Raw genomic sequence first — 17,782 nt, 5'->3', positions numbered from 1 at the left:
CAAGTACATGGTTTTCTCCATCTGATTATACACCTGATTAACCTCCTACTAAAACCTTAAATGGCACCCACATCGCTCTTGCTGAGTCATACTACTACTTCATGGACTAACAACAAGGTTTTCTTTCTTTTTTTCTTTTAATCTCAGTAATGTATGTTTGTCTATCATACTTTGTCTTTGTAAATCTTTGTAGTGCTTCCATTTGACTTTATTGCAAGCTTTGTAATTTCAAAAAGTAAATTTAACATGTTTTGTCAGACTAAACAGTCTCATGGGGTATTGAACTCTCTTCAAACCCAAAGGTGCAGAAAAGGTTTCTCAATACAACAATCATTGTAGCTGTACTATGCATGCTTATAAATGATGGTAAACTTCATGAACCTTGAATAACCTGTTTACTGATACCTACTTACATACAGTATTGACATATTCTGTCTGATGCAATGCTTTTGAAGGCCAGAAAGTTGGTGTAAAACATTAGGCCTGTGTGGGGCTGGCATGGTTCCAAAACAGCAAACAGGATGGTGTTTACATGCTTCAGTATCCTGGTTTACGTGTATACTACCAGGCATAATCATAAGCTGGGTATGAGGTTATCTATATTACTGTAAAATGGGATAGGGCACCAAATTACAGATGGGCTATTCCTGATCATAAAAGAATAAATTGACTATACTAAATTCTTATACCACATTTCGCTTGTACATGGCTGAAGCATCAAATCCTCCTGAACAACTGGACATATGGTGCAAGAGCATTATTTAAGACTCTCTACTAAGAAGCCAAGGTTTGTCCAAATAGTTGCTAGATTTGTCACTAGGTGGGCTCTTGAAAAAAAGTCTCAAAATCTAGCACAAATGTGTTAAATTGCAGGATATAAATGCTGCCCTAAACTGTTTGCACCAATTAATTTTGAAAGAGCAACAGCCAATGGGGAAGCTCCAACTCAGTCACATGGCATTTGGGTGACGAATGGTGGAACTATGATCAGTCAGTCAGTCAGTCTGTAATACATCCATGATCAGTCAGTCAGTCAGTCATGTACATTTGCATTAAGGGCTTACCCAACTGTTGGTCTAGCCAAAACAGTCGCCTAGGGATGCAACAACTACTAAACCTTAGATATTTCTAATGTGCCCAATAATCTTGGCAGAACTTGCTTAAGGTAATATGCACTTTTCTAATAGAATGAATAGTAAACTCCCCTCAAACTAGAGTTCTGCATAGCTCTTGGAGATTTTAAAACTTTCTTATCTGATTTTTTATGACTCTTGTTAGTTGCATTGTTTACTGATTATTTCTTGTTCTCGGTTTCTTGAAAAAGATAGCTCAATCTCAATGAGACTGCCCGATTAAATAAAGATTAAATAAACAAAATATAACAAACTAAGAAGTCAATTTGAAATGTGTTGAGAACTCGTCAACAACTCCTCCTTGCTCGACAGTCTTGAACGCAGCCCTGCATCACCTGCAGCCAGCAAGAGTTCAGTCCTAATGGGCGGTGTTTTATACGGGACAAGGAAGGACCCAACGCTGCCATTCAAGCTAAAATTTCTACTAGTTGGTGCGGGGCCGTCCCAAGGAGCATGGGAATAGTGTCAAAGTGTAAATATATGTCGTGGCCACTGTTTTTGGAGTAGTAGGCCTGCCTGTTTGTGGTAATCCCGCCTGCCGTCCTGAGCGCTGTCTGCAGCGGTAGGTATGCTAACAACTCACGGAGAGACTAGGCAGGAGGCTGCTGCGCAGAGCATCATCTCAAGGGAGGGGAGGCCGGTTGGAAATTTGGTGCTTTTTCTTCGGACACACACCCCACGAGAGTTGTAATGTAATAATGCTGCTTGTTTGTTCACGTTATTAACAAGCCATTCCTTAGTCATTCTTAAAAATGTAGTTTAGCCTCAATTAGCTCGCTAGCATTGGCATAATTGGAGAACAGCCTCTTTAAGCTAACGTTAGCTAGCTCAGTATGCTGGCCCAGAAGCTACCTAATTAATCAAAAAGCGACCACTACTTCCTCACACGAATAATGTACGTTACAAACAAATTAGTCCACCTCCAAACAGCCACTGTTAATCAGTGAATTTTGTGTTGTTGCTGCCATTAGCTTCTATGGGTTTCGCAAGCTAGCTAGCGTTAACGTCATTAGCCATTACCACATGAGCAGCGTTGATAATATTCTTCAAAATGAAAATAAATCCCATCCGGTAACAGTTTACCTTCCCCTAAGTTGCATTCGTACGCAGTATATAAACATTTAATAAATCATTTATTGCACACAATTATGTAGCAGATATAAGGACATTGTAAGTGCTAATGAATGCACAGTGTTTGATAACCATTAGAACTTCTATCAAGATATAATTTATATTATTACAACTGTATTGTCAGTTCCTATCTATTATACAGCAGCCTCAGCTCATGGGTGTCCTCAGGCGGAGTTATAGATGTTTAAAAATACATTTAAAACGCCTATATGCGCACATAACTACATTAACTTGTGGTATAAACCATTTATTAGATATTTACAAACTCTAGATAGGGGTACTTAAAGTAAAGTGTTACCATTAACCCTTTCTGGCATGAATACCGAGTAGGAAAAATAACCCACTTAGCTTCAAGACATTACACATGAGGTTTTGATTAGTAACTTTATTACATGCTGGTAGGGAAAGTTCAAAGCCAAAGCAAAGTGCTTGATCCTAACTGACTTCTGTGCGTTGTTGAGGGTATATAAGTCTACTAACAGCTTGTTGTGTTTATTAATTAGGTAAGTAATTGTTTCAGCTTTAAAATGACAGAAAACAGTGAGAAATGCTTGTCAAAATGTCCCAAAGCCCAAGGTGATGTTTTGCCCAACCAAAACTAAATAGCCTTAGGGTATTCTGAACGTTTGGCATTTTAAAGACTCACACTTATTGGAGCCATTATTCAGAGTTAAATGATTCAGAATCCAGCAAAAGTCTGACCTTCCTAAAAGCAGAATGGATCTAGAGTTTGTTGTGAATGAGGGACACACCCATCATGCCTCAGTATATCCTGCTAGTGGATATTGCTAGTGAATTAATAATGTATCTCAATAAAATGTTTTGCTGTATACTCTCATATAGATTATATTGTCTGCAGTTTTGTTGATGCCTTTCTGTTTTGTATCATCTAGTGTAGATGCCTTGGCTGAGATGAGTGTGAAGGCTTTTGAGCTAGTCCCCGCTGTGGAGCGAGATCTCCTCATGGGTGACAAAGCTCGCATCAACATTGAGTGCATTGAATGCTGTGGAAAGAAGTTGTATGTGGGCACCAATGACTGTTTCATCCACCACTTTCTGCTGGATGAGGTCACGTCCTCCAAAGGGAAACTGAGTTACTTGGCTCAAAAGAAGCTGCACAAATACCTGGGCCTCAAGAAACCGGTCGCTGAGCTGCGGGCTGCTTCTGCTTTGGAGCGTCTGATAGTGCTTTGTGATGGAATAGTGTTCCTCGTCGACATGGAGACATTAGAGACTGTGCCCTCGGCGGCAGGAGGTGGAGCCAAGATCAGAGGTGTGGCAGAATTCTGTATTAATGAGAACCCGGTGAATGGTGATCCGTTCTGTGTGGAAATGGGCATACTCTCCTCCAAGCGGCGGACAGTCCAGATTTACATGGTGTATGTGGACAGAGTCCAGCTGGTCAAAGAGGTGACCACTCCTGAGCAGCCCTGTGCCCTTAGTCTTGATGGTTACTTTTTGTGCCTGGCCCTCTCTACACAATACATGATCGTGAACTACAACACAGGAGCCTCCCAAGATCTCTTCCCTTACAACAGTGAAGAAAGGAGACCTATTGTGAAGAGGATCAGCAGGGAGGAATTCCTCTTAGCAGCACCTGGTGGTCTGGGTAAGTCAGTACATAAACAGGGTATCTCAGATCTTTAAAAGTCTTAAAATCCATTTACAAAGGTGTTGAATATTCTTTCTTGTGTGCCATGGGAAGTAACATTACTTGTAACAGATGTTATCTAAATTATGGATGGTTAAACCATCCATTCATTTTCTTTCAATTATCCTAGTCCAGGTCACGTTAATCAATTGTCATATGTATGAATTATTGTTATAAACATCTGAGAAGTTCTGACAGAAATGCATAATGTAAATATTTTAATATTTAAGTATTTATAATGTACTAATTTTAGTAACTAATTTTCACAGCCTTTGTGCATCTGTTTGTTTCTTAATGGCAGTCTGTAAGTTTTGGGAAGAGTATTTCTTGACACATCCCTACTTACAAATTGTCTTAAATTTTCTCTCCAGGAATGTTTGCCAATGCAGAAGGGGTATCTCAGCGGGCTCCTGTCAACTGGTCAGAGAGTGTGATTGGTGCAGCTGTTTGTTTTCCATATGTGGTGGCCTTGGATGAGAGCTTCATCACCATCCACAGCATGTTGGACCAACAGCTAAAACAGACCCTTTCATTCAGGGATGGACACATTCTGCAAGACTTTGAAGGTATTATCGCACAATCTCTCTCGTTTAATCAAACCACTTATTTACCAAAATGATGACCATGCATTTTTGACATTATTCATAAAGACTGTAACAGGTTTAATGGTTACAAAGGTCAACAAGCTCCCCTAACAATAAAAACTTGTGTGAAATGATGTAAGAAGAAGTTGAAGACCTGATATATTAAGTTTCACCTGACAGCAGCATGATGCTTCCTATGCATTAGATCTCACTGGATGTCCTGCCTTTTGCGTACTCCACCAATTTAGCACTGCACAACTACAATATTTCTGAATTCATGATGGACAGTTACAAAAAGTAAAAAATCAAAGTCGATTCTGTCTTCTTTCTAACTTTCTAAACTTTACCAAAAACCAACGCTGGTTCAAGTGTTATAAAACTTTTTTTCACATATGCAGAAGTGCTCTGCAAGACCTGTAAACAGACTGCAATTTGGCCATTTTGTATAGGTTAGTAAAAATGGAGGGAAATTATGTCTTTAACTGTTAAGTGCCTCCTTGGTGGAAAACAGGCCTCTGTTATTAAATAGTCCTGGGATGGAAAGAGTCATTGCTTTGGATTGCTAGACTGAGAAACCGAAACCTTTTAGCAGAATGTGGCTGGAGCTGTACACTGGGGTGTTTACACTTAATGGGATCTGAAGCATTTCCTATTACAGAACATCATTCAGCTCATTGTTAGAATAGAAAATATCACTCTACAGAGCTACAAAAAAAAAAAGCAAGTGAAAGATATTAAGCTCTGGATACAGGCACATACTAGATTTCAAGTACAACGCACATTCCTATAGTTGATGTTCAGACAACTAGCTCTGAGCTGAAGCTGGAAAGTATCAGAGGGTTGTGACATGCTGTTTGTACCTCTGGTTTGCATTTAGTTACTGAAAATACTGGGTCCACATGAAGCTGTTGTGGCTATTGTGTAAAACACAGGATCAAAATTAAGCAGACTCATCGTTGTTTATTGACAGGCCACCTGTGATGTCAATATTCATTTTTCTGGCTTTTTGAGAGTGCTGAAATTCTGACCTGCGAGTGTTGTGGTTTTTAGGGAAGGTCATTCTGGCTTCCACTAAGGCAGTGTATGTCCTGGTACCCCTGCCGCTTGAGAGACAGATACAAGACTTACTGGCCAGTCACAGAGTGGAGGAGGCGCTCACCCTCACAGAGGGAGCACAGAGAAATATTCCCAAAGACAAGTTCCAGGTAACAAACTGTGTGAAAGTATGTTGAAAAGATGACATTGTGTGTGATAACATGATGTTGGTATCATAGTAATCAATGATAATATAATAACTTTGCCTATACTTTGCCCATAGTAAGACCTTTAACATTAATCTGAGTGGAACCACATAATTTACAATGTTTTTCTAAACTAAAAAACAAAGTTGTCTCATATATTGTCACTGTCTGCATGTACAGATTTTGCACAAAAGAATCCTCCAGCAGGCAGGTTTCATAAACTTTGGCCAACTTGAGTTTCTAGAGGCAAAAGAACATTTCAGGTAAGAGTCTGACTCTGTGTTTGATTGATATCAAGCTTTTGTTAAACAGCTTTGTTCATGAGATTAAACTCTGCAGTCATGCTATTCAGGCCCTAAGGTATTCCTACAAAAGTCTTACGTTACCTCATCTATGAAAATATTTTAGTAATTAATGCTGCAATAGAGAGTCACTACTACTAATATAATAATCATAATTTATGTAATTATGACTTTGGATTTGTTTTTGAGGATTTGTTTTTGGTGTGAATTTGAACCCAAGAATCTGTGTGCACTTGCCTCACTCCTCAGCTGTTTTTTTTTTTTTTTTGACCTTATTGTGTTTTCAGGAAGGGTCAGCTAGATGTGCGGGAGCTAATATCTCTCTACCCGCTACTGCTGCCAGCTTCCTCGTCATTCACACGCTGCCACCCTCCTCTCCACGAGTTTGCAGATCTCAACCACCTGGCACAGGGTGATCAGGAAAAAGTGCTGCGATGCAAGAAATTCCTTATCACTTACTTGGGAGAGGTAAATGGAGTAAAAAAAGATTAATTTACACCGAATTGTAACATTGTTTATGTATTACAAAAAGTTTTTCTTTATCTCCACACACAGGTACGGAGCACAGAGGTGGCAAATGGCTGTAAAGAGGATGTGGACACAGCACTGTTAAAGCTGTATGCTGAACAGGACCATGAGAGCCTTCTAGACCTGCTAGCTACAGACAATGCCTGCGTGCTGGCAGACAGCGTCCCATGGCTAGAAAAATATCACAAGTGTGTACACTATCATTCTTTTGTTTTCGACATGCTCCCTTTTAAGAAAAGGTTAACAGAATTGATCACCTATAAAGATCGCAGCATTTCAACACCCACAGGCATTTTATAATCTTAAGAGCCTTCACATCTGCAGAAGCACTGTTACTGGATTGGATATATAAATACAAAAACACATTTTGAAACTGGCTGCACTGTGAACATGTTAAATGCATGTGTGTTTGCTTTGATTACTTTATAAAGAGTAATTAGAGTAAATTAGTAGTCTCAATTTGGTCATGTCAGATCATGGTTAAAATTGTGTTAATTAGAGAAAAAATTAACACTCTTGTGGACACTGTGGGGATCAGCATAATTTTCACCAATTAATGCGATCATAAAATTAGCAAAATCCTACAGGGACGATGAGGCTTTGTTGGATCTTTTTTTTTTTTTTTTTGCCTCTAGCTGTTAATTGCCAAATTGTTAAGCCTTAATACTGTGTCCAGTTTAGTCAATCCAGTTTAATTATTTTGTACAAAAATTGAATCTTGAGAAATAAGCTTTTCTTCTTCCCCCTCTTAGATATTTTGCACTTGGGCTGCTCTATCACTCTAACGGTCAGGATTCAGCAGCACTTCAGGTACATATGCCTAAAATATGACTGGTTCTTACAATAGAATCGGCACCAACATTAATGTTTAGGAATTGAACCTATTTCCCCTTTATGTTTCTGACAGTTGTGGATTCGCGTGGTAGATGGGGATCTGCAGGACTCCACAAGATCTGACCTTTATGAGTACATTGTGGACTTTCTCTGCTCCATCTCCAATCTGGATCTTGTATGGAAGTATGCAGACTGGGCCTTGCAGAAGGATCCCACCGTAGGTTACGAGTACCTTAAATTGCCTCAAAAATGTAACTGTACTGTAAGTCAAAGATAACTGGTGCCAGTCAACTTTGTGTAAACCTGATTTATTAACAGGCTTAACAACAATGTAAACCAGTTGATTTTTTTTCCTTCTATTTCATTTACATTTCAATAATTAATTTCAATAGTTAATAAAAGGACAATGCCCATGGAGTAACAGAAAAAAAACTGCAAATAATAATTATGTAATGGTCAAAACAAGTACAGATCTCTACGTTTCAAATTGGATGATTGACATATAGACATGCAGAATAAGACAGTCAGGGCGGGTGGAGACATGTAATCTGTTACTTTCCAGTACTCGCAAGCCATTTCTTCAGGTCCTTATTAAATAAAAAGAAGACACTGAGTTGTATTGAGTATGTGCTAGCATACATCTCCATTCATTTATGGCTTGAATGAAAAAAGCAGACTAAAAATGTGATTTTTTAAATTTTTTAATTTTTTATTTTTTTAGAACAAAGTCTTTTCTTTTCTTTCTCTTTTCTTGTGACACTGTTGGTTGTCGAGTGTCTTGTATTCTGCATGCTTCCTCTTTCATTGCATCATTTTCATATCAGTTCATAACATAATTTTCTGACATTGTGCATAGTAACCTTGCTTTTCTTTTTTGTTTGCAGATAGGCGTCCACATCTTTACTAAGAGACCTCTCTGTAAGGATCAGTCACAATTGAAACCTGATGATGTTATCACTTACCTGGGAAAGCACAGCCAGGCGCTGCTTCTCTACTTGGAATACCTGGTGCTGGAGAGAAGGATACAGGTACAATAAAAAGATGAAGTTATCAGCTGTTAGTGGGGGGATGACAGAGAGCTGGAAGATTCTGGTTCAGGTGTTAGTGTTGGATCTGTTCAAGTGTCATTGACCAAATCAGATCAGAGATGTGCAGGGTTTTCCTGCATAGAGAATTATGAGGCGGTCGCTTCTGTCAAATTTTGTGCTGCCTCCAGCTCTCAACGAACTGCTTATTTTCTAACCCCAGTTGCACTTGGTAGACATCTGTCATTTTTTAACTGCAATTGTGCCATTACATTGATTCGGTGGCGCTGTATTGTAATCAGCACAGTCCACCGGGAAAGACACTGCCAAAGCTGCAGAAGAAGAAAAAGCGCATTTAAAAAGTATGTTACTGACAAGATGCAGTGAATTTGTCAGGTCTAGAAGTAGTGTACAACCACAAGAAGTGGAAGGGACCGGTGATGGAGAGGATCAGAATGAGATTGCAAGACAGGATGTGGGTTTTCAGTTGCCGTGTGATCAGGAATGTTTAACACGATGCTGATGTCTATGTGATTTTAACGTCACTTTTTATTCATCTCAACCAAAGACATTTTAAACTGCCCGATTTTAAATTACACCTGAGACCTGGAATAATTTAAAGTGTGTGTTTTTTAGTATCAGCCTAGATAAAGACAACAGTGACAGAAAAAAACATGTCAAATTCCTCAGGATTCTGTGCATATGATCAGGATTGTGCCACCTCCATCTCATACTGAGCCAGGAAAAATCCTAATGTGTTGTAGCTCATCCAAACACTACCCCTGCAGCGTAGCAAGCATCATAAGAGGAATTTCACTGCAGTATCAATTCTCCAAAGTACTGAATTGCATTATTATTGTGGATACAATTACATGGACTGCAGCAGTCTCACTATTGACCACATTCCCAATATGAAAGTATTTTGATGAACCTGGTCACGAAACACATTGACTCGGTGGTTAGTACTGTCTCTTGACTTCCCTCTGCAACCCTGACTTGTGAGCTAAGTGAATTAGGTTGACTTTAAAAGTAATGTACACCCTTAATTTCAGTCTGGCTCCTCCCAGGAGTCATGCAACATAAGTATAAGTGCTTGAGAAAATGGATGGATGAATGCAGTTTTTAAAACTTTATTCAACCAAGATATTTTCACTTAGAGCAAAGCTCTTTTATACTACAGTCTGACCTGTTGGTTAGAGACGCACTACAGTAGTAGTTGGGGAACAAGGGGCTTTCTCGTGATCTTATCAGTAGTTGTTATGAGTTGTTATGTATTCACACTGAGAGTTCAAGTCTTCCTTTTTTATGTTTTGTTGCACTTTTAAGGTTGTCTTTAATAGTCCTTCAGATTCAGGTAATTAGCAAAATCCTGCTTAAATTTTTACTGAGAGTAATGAATCAAAATTAATATTGGAATATTTCAATTTGCAGTCGATGTAACTATAGTCTCTTAAGGATAACCGTTTTGGAGGATTTAGCAGCTAATATTTTTTTTTTTTTTCATCCAAGCACCTTCCCAAAGAAAATTTGATTTTAATTCAGATTGTTTTCTTCCATGTTTGTGAATGCAGAAAGAGAAGTTCCACACACACCTGGCTGTGTTGTACCTGGAGAGGGTCTTGTCACTGTTGTCAAAGTCGCCAACAGATGAAGAGAAGCTAACTAGAGCTAGAGAGAGGCTCCAAGCCCTGCTCAGGGAGTCCAACCTATACCGTGTACAGTTTCTTTTAGGTGAGACAATGTCACCTCATGTCTGAAGATGATTACAGTTGAATATTTTAAGAGGGATCTTTGTGTTTTTGAATGTTGTTTTGCAGTATCTTGACCAGCTAATTAAGTTATTTAGTAGTGAGTTGTAATAGTTTAGACTTAACAGATATTTTATTGCAGATTATAACACCATAAATGCAATGCAGATTTAAGTGCAGTTCAGGGTGTAAAGGCGACTGGAAATACCTTCATAGCAATGCGTTATTCTCAAGACTTTGTTTCTAAATGACTGGGGAGATTGTGGTGATGTTTCATGTTCTTTTCTGTTCAGGTAAGATGGAGAACTGTGAACAACTGCTGCTAGAGCGTGCAACACTACATGGAAAACTGGAGGAGCATGATAAAGCATTGCACATATTGGTGCACAAACTCAGAGACTTCTCGTCTGCTGAGGCCTTCTGTATATGGGCCTCATCTTGTCGGGATTCTGCTTACCGACAGCAGTTGTTTCACCTGCTGCTGGGGGTTTATCTAGATGGGAACCTTCCTGGAAAATCCCAGACAGCAACAGGAGGTGGCAGTGGAGATCTGGAGATGGCAGCAGTGGACCTCCTAAATCGTCATGGCGAGGTGTTTGATGCAGTCCGTGTCCTTCGCATGCTCCCTGAAAACTGGTCACTGCAGCTGCTGCGGCCCTTCCTGGGTCGAGCTGTCAGGGCCAGTATGCATGCCTGCCGCACCTCCCAGATTGCTCTGGGGTTAGCCCACTCTGAAAACCTTCAACTGCTGCATGACAGGGTGAGAAACGCATAACACAATACAAAAATGCACAAATTAGTTTAACAGGCTTGGGTACCATACCATCATTTATTATATTATGACCTTTTTTTTGTTTTGTGACCAAGTTTGTTATTTTAAAGCACAAGACAGCATCAGCTTTACAAAGGGTTAACAGCAATAATGATGATAACTTAACATGATTTCTGTAAGTACTTCTCCAATAGAGCAATCCTGAATAAACCTCTGAAACAGTGAACAACTCAAATGGAGCTGCAAAGATTAGACATTTAAGCAATTGGTAATCTGCAACTTTTGCTGGTTCCAGCTTCTCAAATGTGAGTTTATGCTTTCTAGTGTGATAAATGTATGGTAAAGTGAACATATTTGGTTTTTTGACTTTTGGTCGAATGCAAATGAGATATTTTAAGATCTCCAGGGGCACGTCCATTTTCTGATTTTGGTTTATTGACCAAAAGTTTGATTGATAAATCAAGAAAATAATCGACGGATTATTTGATAATGAAAATAATCTTCACTTACAGTCATCAACTGAACCTTGACAACCTTTCTAAAATAAAAAAATTGAAAGTGTCCAAAATTTTAAGGAGAATCTTGGTATGTTATTCATCTTTAATGGTTGAAATTTTACCAGACATGAATTGGCAGATTGAGTCAGATATGATTGTATCAGTGAATAATGTGTCTTCTGTCTACAGGGAACCCATATAATAAATTACTCCATTTGCTCATGGGATTTTAACATATAGGGTGTTGTCTTAATGCTCTTTTCTGCTTTAACTTGTAACTCTTCTGTCTAATATTTTTTCCTCCAGTTGAAAGAGCGCAAGAAACCCATCATTGTGTCTGAAAAGAAGGGATGCCACCTGTGCCACAACACCTTCAGTGATCCCGATGTGGTGTGTCTGCCAGGTGGAGTACCTGTCCACACTCACTGCGTCGCCCAGAGAGTAAGAGACTCTCCCACTAAGAGACAATTAACTAATAGCAGTAACCATACGTGAGACTTGAAACTGTCATGTGACCTGTGATCGGAGGCACCAAACTAAAGCAGGACGTGCTGAGATTTTGGATAACTGAGGACTGAGGGGGTAAAAAAAAGCACAGAACACACATTGCCATAGTAGAATCTGCTATGGAGTTAATGAGAAACACAGAGAAAGCTGTGCGAGTGTGAGTGTGTGTGTGAGAGGGAGAAACAGATGATTTCAGCTATTTATTGCCACAGTTATACCACACTTTCAGACTGCAAGTTTTTATAGAAGTAAAAAACCAACAGCTAAGTCACCCTGCCCTTTAATCCATTTAAACAGAGAATTAATTAAAGATGGGCTCTTGTCCTTTTCTGTGGGTCGAATACTGAGCCTGTCCTTGTCTTCGCTCGCACTGTTTTAAACCTAAATTTGAGAAACTGCTTGGACTACAGAACACACTGTATTTGAATTCTGTTGCATTTCTTAAGCATGAATAATATAACTTGCTCATTGCAATGTTAGGTTTTAATGTGAGACTCATCAGTATTGATGGAAAAAGAGTGTTTTATGTCCGTCTTTGAGATCTGGTCTCACTGCTGCTTTATTTTCCCTTTGTTATAAGAGCAAGGGAGGTTATAGTTATAGTAATTCAATTAGTGACTTACCAGCAGCAATTTGATACAAACCTATTAGATTATGAATGTCCTGATATTGGGGTTATTGTCTGTAGATCAACAGTGTAAAACACTACATGAAATCTTGCATTTCGCTTACTAATCATCATTAAGTGTGACTGGAGACTTGGATCAGTACTCAAACTACATCAGGGGTCAATCTGATTGACCTTCTAAATCAAATATTCTTTAATGATAATATGTCACTATACACAAGTGAAACATGAAAGCAAATTTTATGACTAAGTTATAGATGGCACACAATGTAAAGTGAAATGAAACATGAAATCAAGCTTCAGGATTTTTGTCTCATTTTGAGTGACTACTAGTCATTAAATAAATCTAGAGGGATCTTCACTGCCCTCCTGCCATCATGGATCCACTTTGTTTGGTTAAATATTTAGGAGGGCCACAAAAAGATATTTTTAATTTACTTCAGGTGGGGAAAGGAGATAAATTGTTCCAAAGAGCTGAATAAACCCTGTCAATTTTCACAAGATAATTAGTTTTTATCTGTTATTACTATCTGTGAGAAATTCACTTATCTTTTTCAGAGCTTACATATTGTTATGAATTTTTGTTTAAGCTGTAAAAAAGTATGTGACCACAAGATGGCAGTAATGTGTAAAGTTTTTGAAACAAATGCAATGAACCACAGGTGGAGCATTATGGAAATAACTTTATCGTATTCTTTACTATTCTACTCAGTGCCCTGAATATGCCTTTTGAATAATGGGGGAAAAAACAATTTAAAGCTGGTTGGAACAAATCTTCCAAATGTTCTCCATTTTGTTCCTTTTGTTCCACAATCCATCAACGCATACCCTGGTCTTGGTGTAAAGGAAATGCTATGACGGTCATGGTCATTGGTATGAAGCCTCCAGACTAAATGCTTCATGTTGACGAGGATGCATTTCCTCCACTCTCCTTATGAAAGTAATGAATGATTGTCAAAGAAAATGGTTTTATAATGCACATAATGCACTGCACATGACACTTAAACCTTTTCTTTAATGTTTGGGAATTGTGAGAGGACTAAAAAACAGTTTCATCCATAATTTTGATGGCCCAAGAAAATACAGCTTCATACATCTCAGCTGTCATAACTGCTTCCCTCATAAATGCTGGGGTTATGGCTTTAACCTTTTAATCCTGACACCTCTTGCAGAAACAGAAGTCAGCCCTATTCTATCATAATGAAGCCCTAGAATTCTTTACAGACTTGTCATCACAGAGCACTGCTTTGTCTTTTTAGTGCTTTCCAAATATTATGTATGTGTCAGTTAATAATAAAGGGCAGCTTGGACTTGATAAATGTTTCTCCCAGACACACAAAACTAATGGCAGGTGCATAATGTGTTTGTGTCGCTCAACTGTGTGAACAGTCAAATTCAGGGACACATTCCTCAGTGTCCACTGGAGGTGATGCTTTGCTAAAATAAAAAGTCTAAGTCAAACTATTTCCCTTTGAAAAACCGAGGTTATCCAAGGTGGCAGAGGACGCATGAATTGCATAACAGAGCACTGAGAGAAAACACAACATTGTCATATAAAGCTGCTGTACATCGAATACACTCTTAAATCAGTGCAGCTCCATGTTTTCTTTTTCATATTTAACACTTGTCTCTCGTCCTTGAAATGTGCCACTGTCTGAAGATGCCCATCCAGATTTAGTTAAGATCAGAAGACGTAAAAATGAATCCTCCCCCTTTACACACTACAAATTATCTGCAAGATATTCATCCAAATTAGTTCTGAAAGAGAGAAATTGTTCAGGATTCCCAAATCAAGCCTCTAAGGACTGTAACTTTTTTCAAAAGAAAAGATAGTGTCCCTCCCTAAATGTTTAATTTTAACCTTATATTCAATTGTCCAACGGATCAAAACACATCACTGTTGTGGGGTTTGCTTGTTTCTCTGGTGCCTGTGCTGTTGATGCTAGCCTTCTGTAATTGCAAGCAAAAATTTCTTTTGGGGACTTTGTGCAAACATGGGACTATTTTTCTAACATGGAGATCTGAATATTGTATATACTGTCGGTTGACTTGCTTTCCATGACAGAAATTCACAGCTTATATACAGCATCTTTCTGTCCAAACAATTTGTGTGTAGCTTGCTTAAAGGTCCTCCTAACAATGACTTCATGTAATAATAATAATAATAATAATAATAATAATAATGATAAAAATACAGTACATTTGTGAAAAAAATGCTATTGTATTTTATAAATATATGTATACTGGTATGTATATACTGCATTTGTACTTGTTTGTTGCTTTCTTAATCAATGCCAATGTGGATGGAGTGTACAACCTGTAAATCCGTCCCATTTTAATAAACATGAAACTGTATATCAACTCATGGAGTTTCATTTCACATTTCACACCGAAAAGTAATTCCCATGTATGTTTTGGCATGATTATTGTCAGACAGAATGTTAGGACCTTAATTATTATTAACTCAGCTGAGGGTCAGCAGGTCTACATGGCAGCTGTTCTGCCTTGTTTCCCTCACAGTGAACTAAATACTGCCAACCACCACTTCTATTGGGACATCTCACTGTGATGAATTTTGAAGAATCAGGGGAAGACTGTCTGTATTTGTTAGTTACTTAATAACATACTGGCATTATACATGAAACATCTTTCACCTGAATGAGTCATCATGTACATGTGCAGTAAGTATTCCCATTCAGTGATGCTGTATTGATGACAGTGTAACCAATACACAGGTTTACGTAAAACCAGTTTCAGAAACAACACAAAGCTTAACAGTGATCCAAGACTGTGTGCACGGTTTAAAAACCCCTGATTTTGTACAATTATGTTATAGATATTTCCTTTGTCACTATGGTATGGTAAGATAACAAAATACAAAACAAAGTAATCCCTGTTGAAAGAGTGTTGAATTAGTGCTTGTCATATTGATTGGCATATATTGGTTTATTGATTTTTGTTGCAGAAGTGAATATCATAAGTCACAATGGAATAAAACTGTTACACTACAGAACTTTTCTCTGCTTTGGTCTGATGCTGTTCTTATAGGTCACATTGGTGTCATGTAGTGATTTTACTGGCAGCTGCAGTGACAGCAGTAATAGCAGAAGTAACTACCATTATTATATCACAGCCTGTGGTTCAATGTAAACTGATTTTCAGAGGATATGCTCCTTCCCTGTGGTCAAACACGAAACTGCACCTTCATTTTGATCATGGCTCTTCTGCTTATACAAACATCACAGCTACAAAAAAAAACTTTTGTGATCAGTATGATCATAAGAACTCCATCAGAATTGATCTTGATGTTAAATAAGTCTGACAACACATTTGATCTGAAGTATTCATTTATCAATCAATTATTATTATTATTGTTATATGATCACAATCTTTAAGTTTTGCTTAACTTCCTGCTTGTTTTAGAGGATTTGTGTGTTCAGTCTCTAAAATGAAACACAAACCAGTTCTAGTTATTGATTGAGTTTTTGATCTATCTGTATGTCAGTCTAAATACATGAATACATGAATCGCAAGACCTTATAATAATTCCTGTGCTCACTGGATATTCCCGATCATTGTGGGCTAGCAGAAAAAGACTATAACAGTTATGAATTATGTTCATTATTTTGCAGTTTGTTTATTTATTTACCTTAGCTCTCCTTAAATTAACGGTACATACGGTACAAACGTGCTGGCTGCTTTGTTCAAAACGCGCAACCTTTACTTGAATGGCTGTCTCTGTTTCCGGCTCTCGACTTCCTTGTTCAATTTTCATTGTACAAGTTGAATAATGGAACAAACTGGTGCTTTGGTGCGCTGAATTGAATTGCACGCCTTCATTCAATTGGACAATAACATACGCAAAGCGTTAACAACGTTCAGTAAGCATCGGCTAATAGAGAACGAGCTCACAAACATCATCATATATTTGTACTAGCCCAAGTAGGAGAATGAAATTAGGGAATAGCCCCTAAGCTGGTATTTTTCATTATACAACGTGAACAACTGCAGAAGAATTGTACTTCATGCACAGACCGAAACCAACTAACGGCAAAGATGCTCTGAACTGTTTGGTAACGGTTTACTCCAGTAAATAACGTTGAATCCCGCAAAACGTCAGCAGCGCGATCTCGCTCTGCTGTTGAGGTTACTATGGAAACTGGCGCTGAAAATCAGAGAAGAACCTTCATGTTCAACATTTGGTAATTTCTTGGTGGAGCTGCTAATGGGCTCCGGGTGGCGTTTTAGCTCCATGTAGCGCCAACCACGGGTCCGAAGTAAACATGGAAGTGCTATACAATGGAAAAGAATGAGGAAAAACAGAAAATCCAGAGGAAAACCACAGTAACAGCGACGCAGAGGAGATCCAAGTGAGGTAAGTACATGGTACAGTAAGTTTAGAGCCGTTTCTGACTGTTGGCATTTTTTAAAGTGTTTGAGAAATTACTTATTTTTGGATTCAATAATTTATAGGACAAGGTAGTCAGGGTGGGAATATTGGGCGATAACATTTACCAATCGTGAGAGCGTTTGATGTAGTGAAGATTTGAGAGGAAGGGGCAGAGAAGAAAATTATTTAACAAATGCTGTTTATTTGTATGTTAGTTTGCTCCTGACAAAATTCACAGAAATCAGAGGGGTGGCTATTTGTATGCAAAATTACCACAAAGAGACCAAAAAGTAAATAAATAGAAGTTGACCAAGAAAGACGAAAATTACCACAAATTGACTCAAAAAGACTAGACATTCAAAATGCCGCTAAATTACGCAAAATGACCACAAAATGACTACAAAGGATGTGTTGTTTGTTGTCATTTTGTCTCTTTTTTTTTTAGTCTTGTTCCAGAGTTACAAATAGCATATTTATTGATTTTGGTTCAAGATGGTGCTGCTGTAGTGGCAGCCTGTTGCAATAGATCCAGTTAACGTTGTTGTGTTTTGTACTTTTGTGTCATTATCTTTAAACACTCTATTTGCTGTGCTTTTACACCCTAATATGGATATTGGGTGCCTGGAGGACTTTTCTTGGTTTTTCTGGTGTTTTTTATATTCTTTGTGCTTGGTAGCTTTGTCATCATTCTTGGAGAGAAAGTGAAGGTGATACAAAGACCTTGGAGCCCACCTTAACAACAGACTTGAAATGCAAGACATGGGCTGTCTACAGTATAAGGGACAGAGCAGGGCCTACTTCGTGAGGAAGC

At 38.4% G+C, this 17,782-nt stretch overlaps 1 protein-coding gene across 4 annotated transcripts; it reads left to right on the top strand.

The window, feature by feature from the left end:
- The first annotated feature begins 1,496 nt into the window (after positions 1-1,496).
- tgfbrap1 (transforming growth factor beta receptor associated protein 1) lies at positions 1,497-14,797 on the top strand. 4 transcript variants are annotated; one of them, XM_022767862.1, is made up of 13 exons: positions 1,497-1,695; positions 3,163-3,873; positions 4,287-4,481; positions 5,550-5,704; positions 5,921-6,003; positions 6,330-6,510; positions 6,598-6,758; positions 7,323-7,380; positions 7,478-7,621; positions 8,289-8,432; positions 10,001-10,160; positions 10,471-10,937; positions 11,753-14,797. In XM_022767862.1, the coding sequence occupies exons 2-13, from the start codon at positions 3,177-3,179 to the stop codon at positions 11,939-11,941; spliced, it is 2,634 nt and encodes an 877-aa protein (XP_022623583.1). In that variant the 5' UTR covers positions 1,497-1,695; positions 3,163-3,176; the 3' UTR covers positions 11,942-14,797. The 4 variants fall into 4 exon arrangements, with proteins under 4 accessions (XP_022623583.1, XP_022623584.1, XP_022623586.1 ...); XM_022767863.1 differs by having other exon boundaries at positions 3,158-3,873; XM_022767865.1 differs by having other exon boundaries at positions 1,497-1,699; positions 3,158-3,873.
- Positions 14,798-17,782: the final 2,985 nt, after the last annotated feature.

This window comes from Seriola dumerili, unplaced genomic scaffold, assembly GCF_002260705.1.
Source record: "Seriola dumerili isolate Sdu_G_001 unplaced genomic scaffold, Sdu_1.0 BDQW01001299.1, whole genome shotgun sequence".
In the NCBI taxonomy this organism is placed as follows: Eukaryota; Metazoa; Chordata; class Actinopteri; order Carangiformes; family Carangidae; genus Seriola; species Seriola dumerili.
This window is presented reverse-complemented; position numbering and strand designations above follow the sequence as displayed.

Coding starts and splice junctions, on each gene's coding strand:
- tgfbrap1 (XM_022767862.1), top strand. CDS start 3,177: ATGAGTGTGAAGGCTTTTGAGCTAGTCCCCGCTGTGGAGCGAGATCTC. Junction 7,381..7,477: donor AGGATTCAGCAGCACTTCAG/GTACATATGCCT, acceptor TGTTTCTGACAG/TTGTGGATTCGCGTGGTAGA. Junction 7,622..8,288: donor CCTTGCAGAAGGATCCCACC/GTAGGTTACGAG, acceptor TTTTGTTTGCAG/ATAGGCGTCCACATCTTTAC.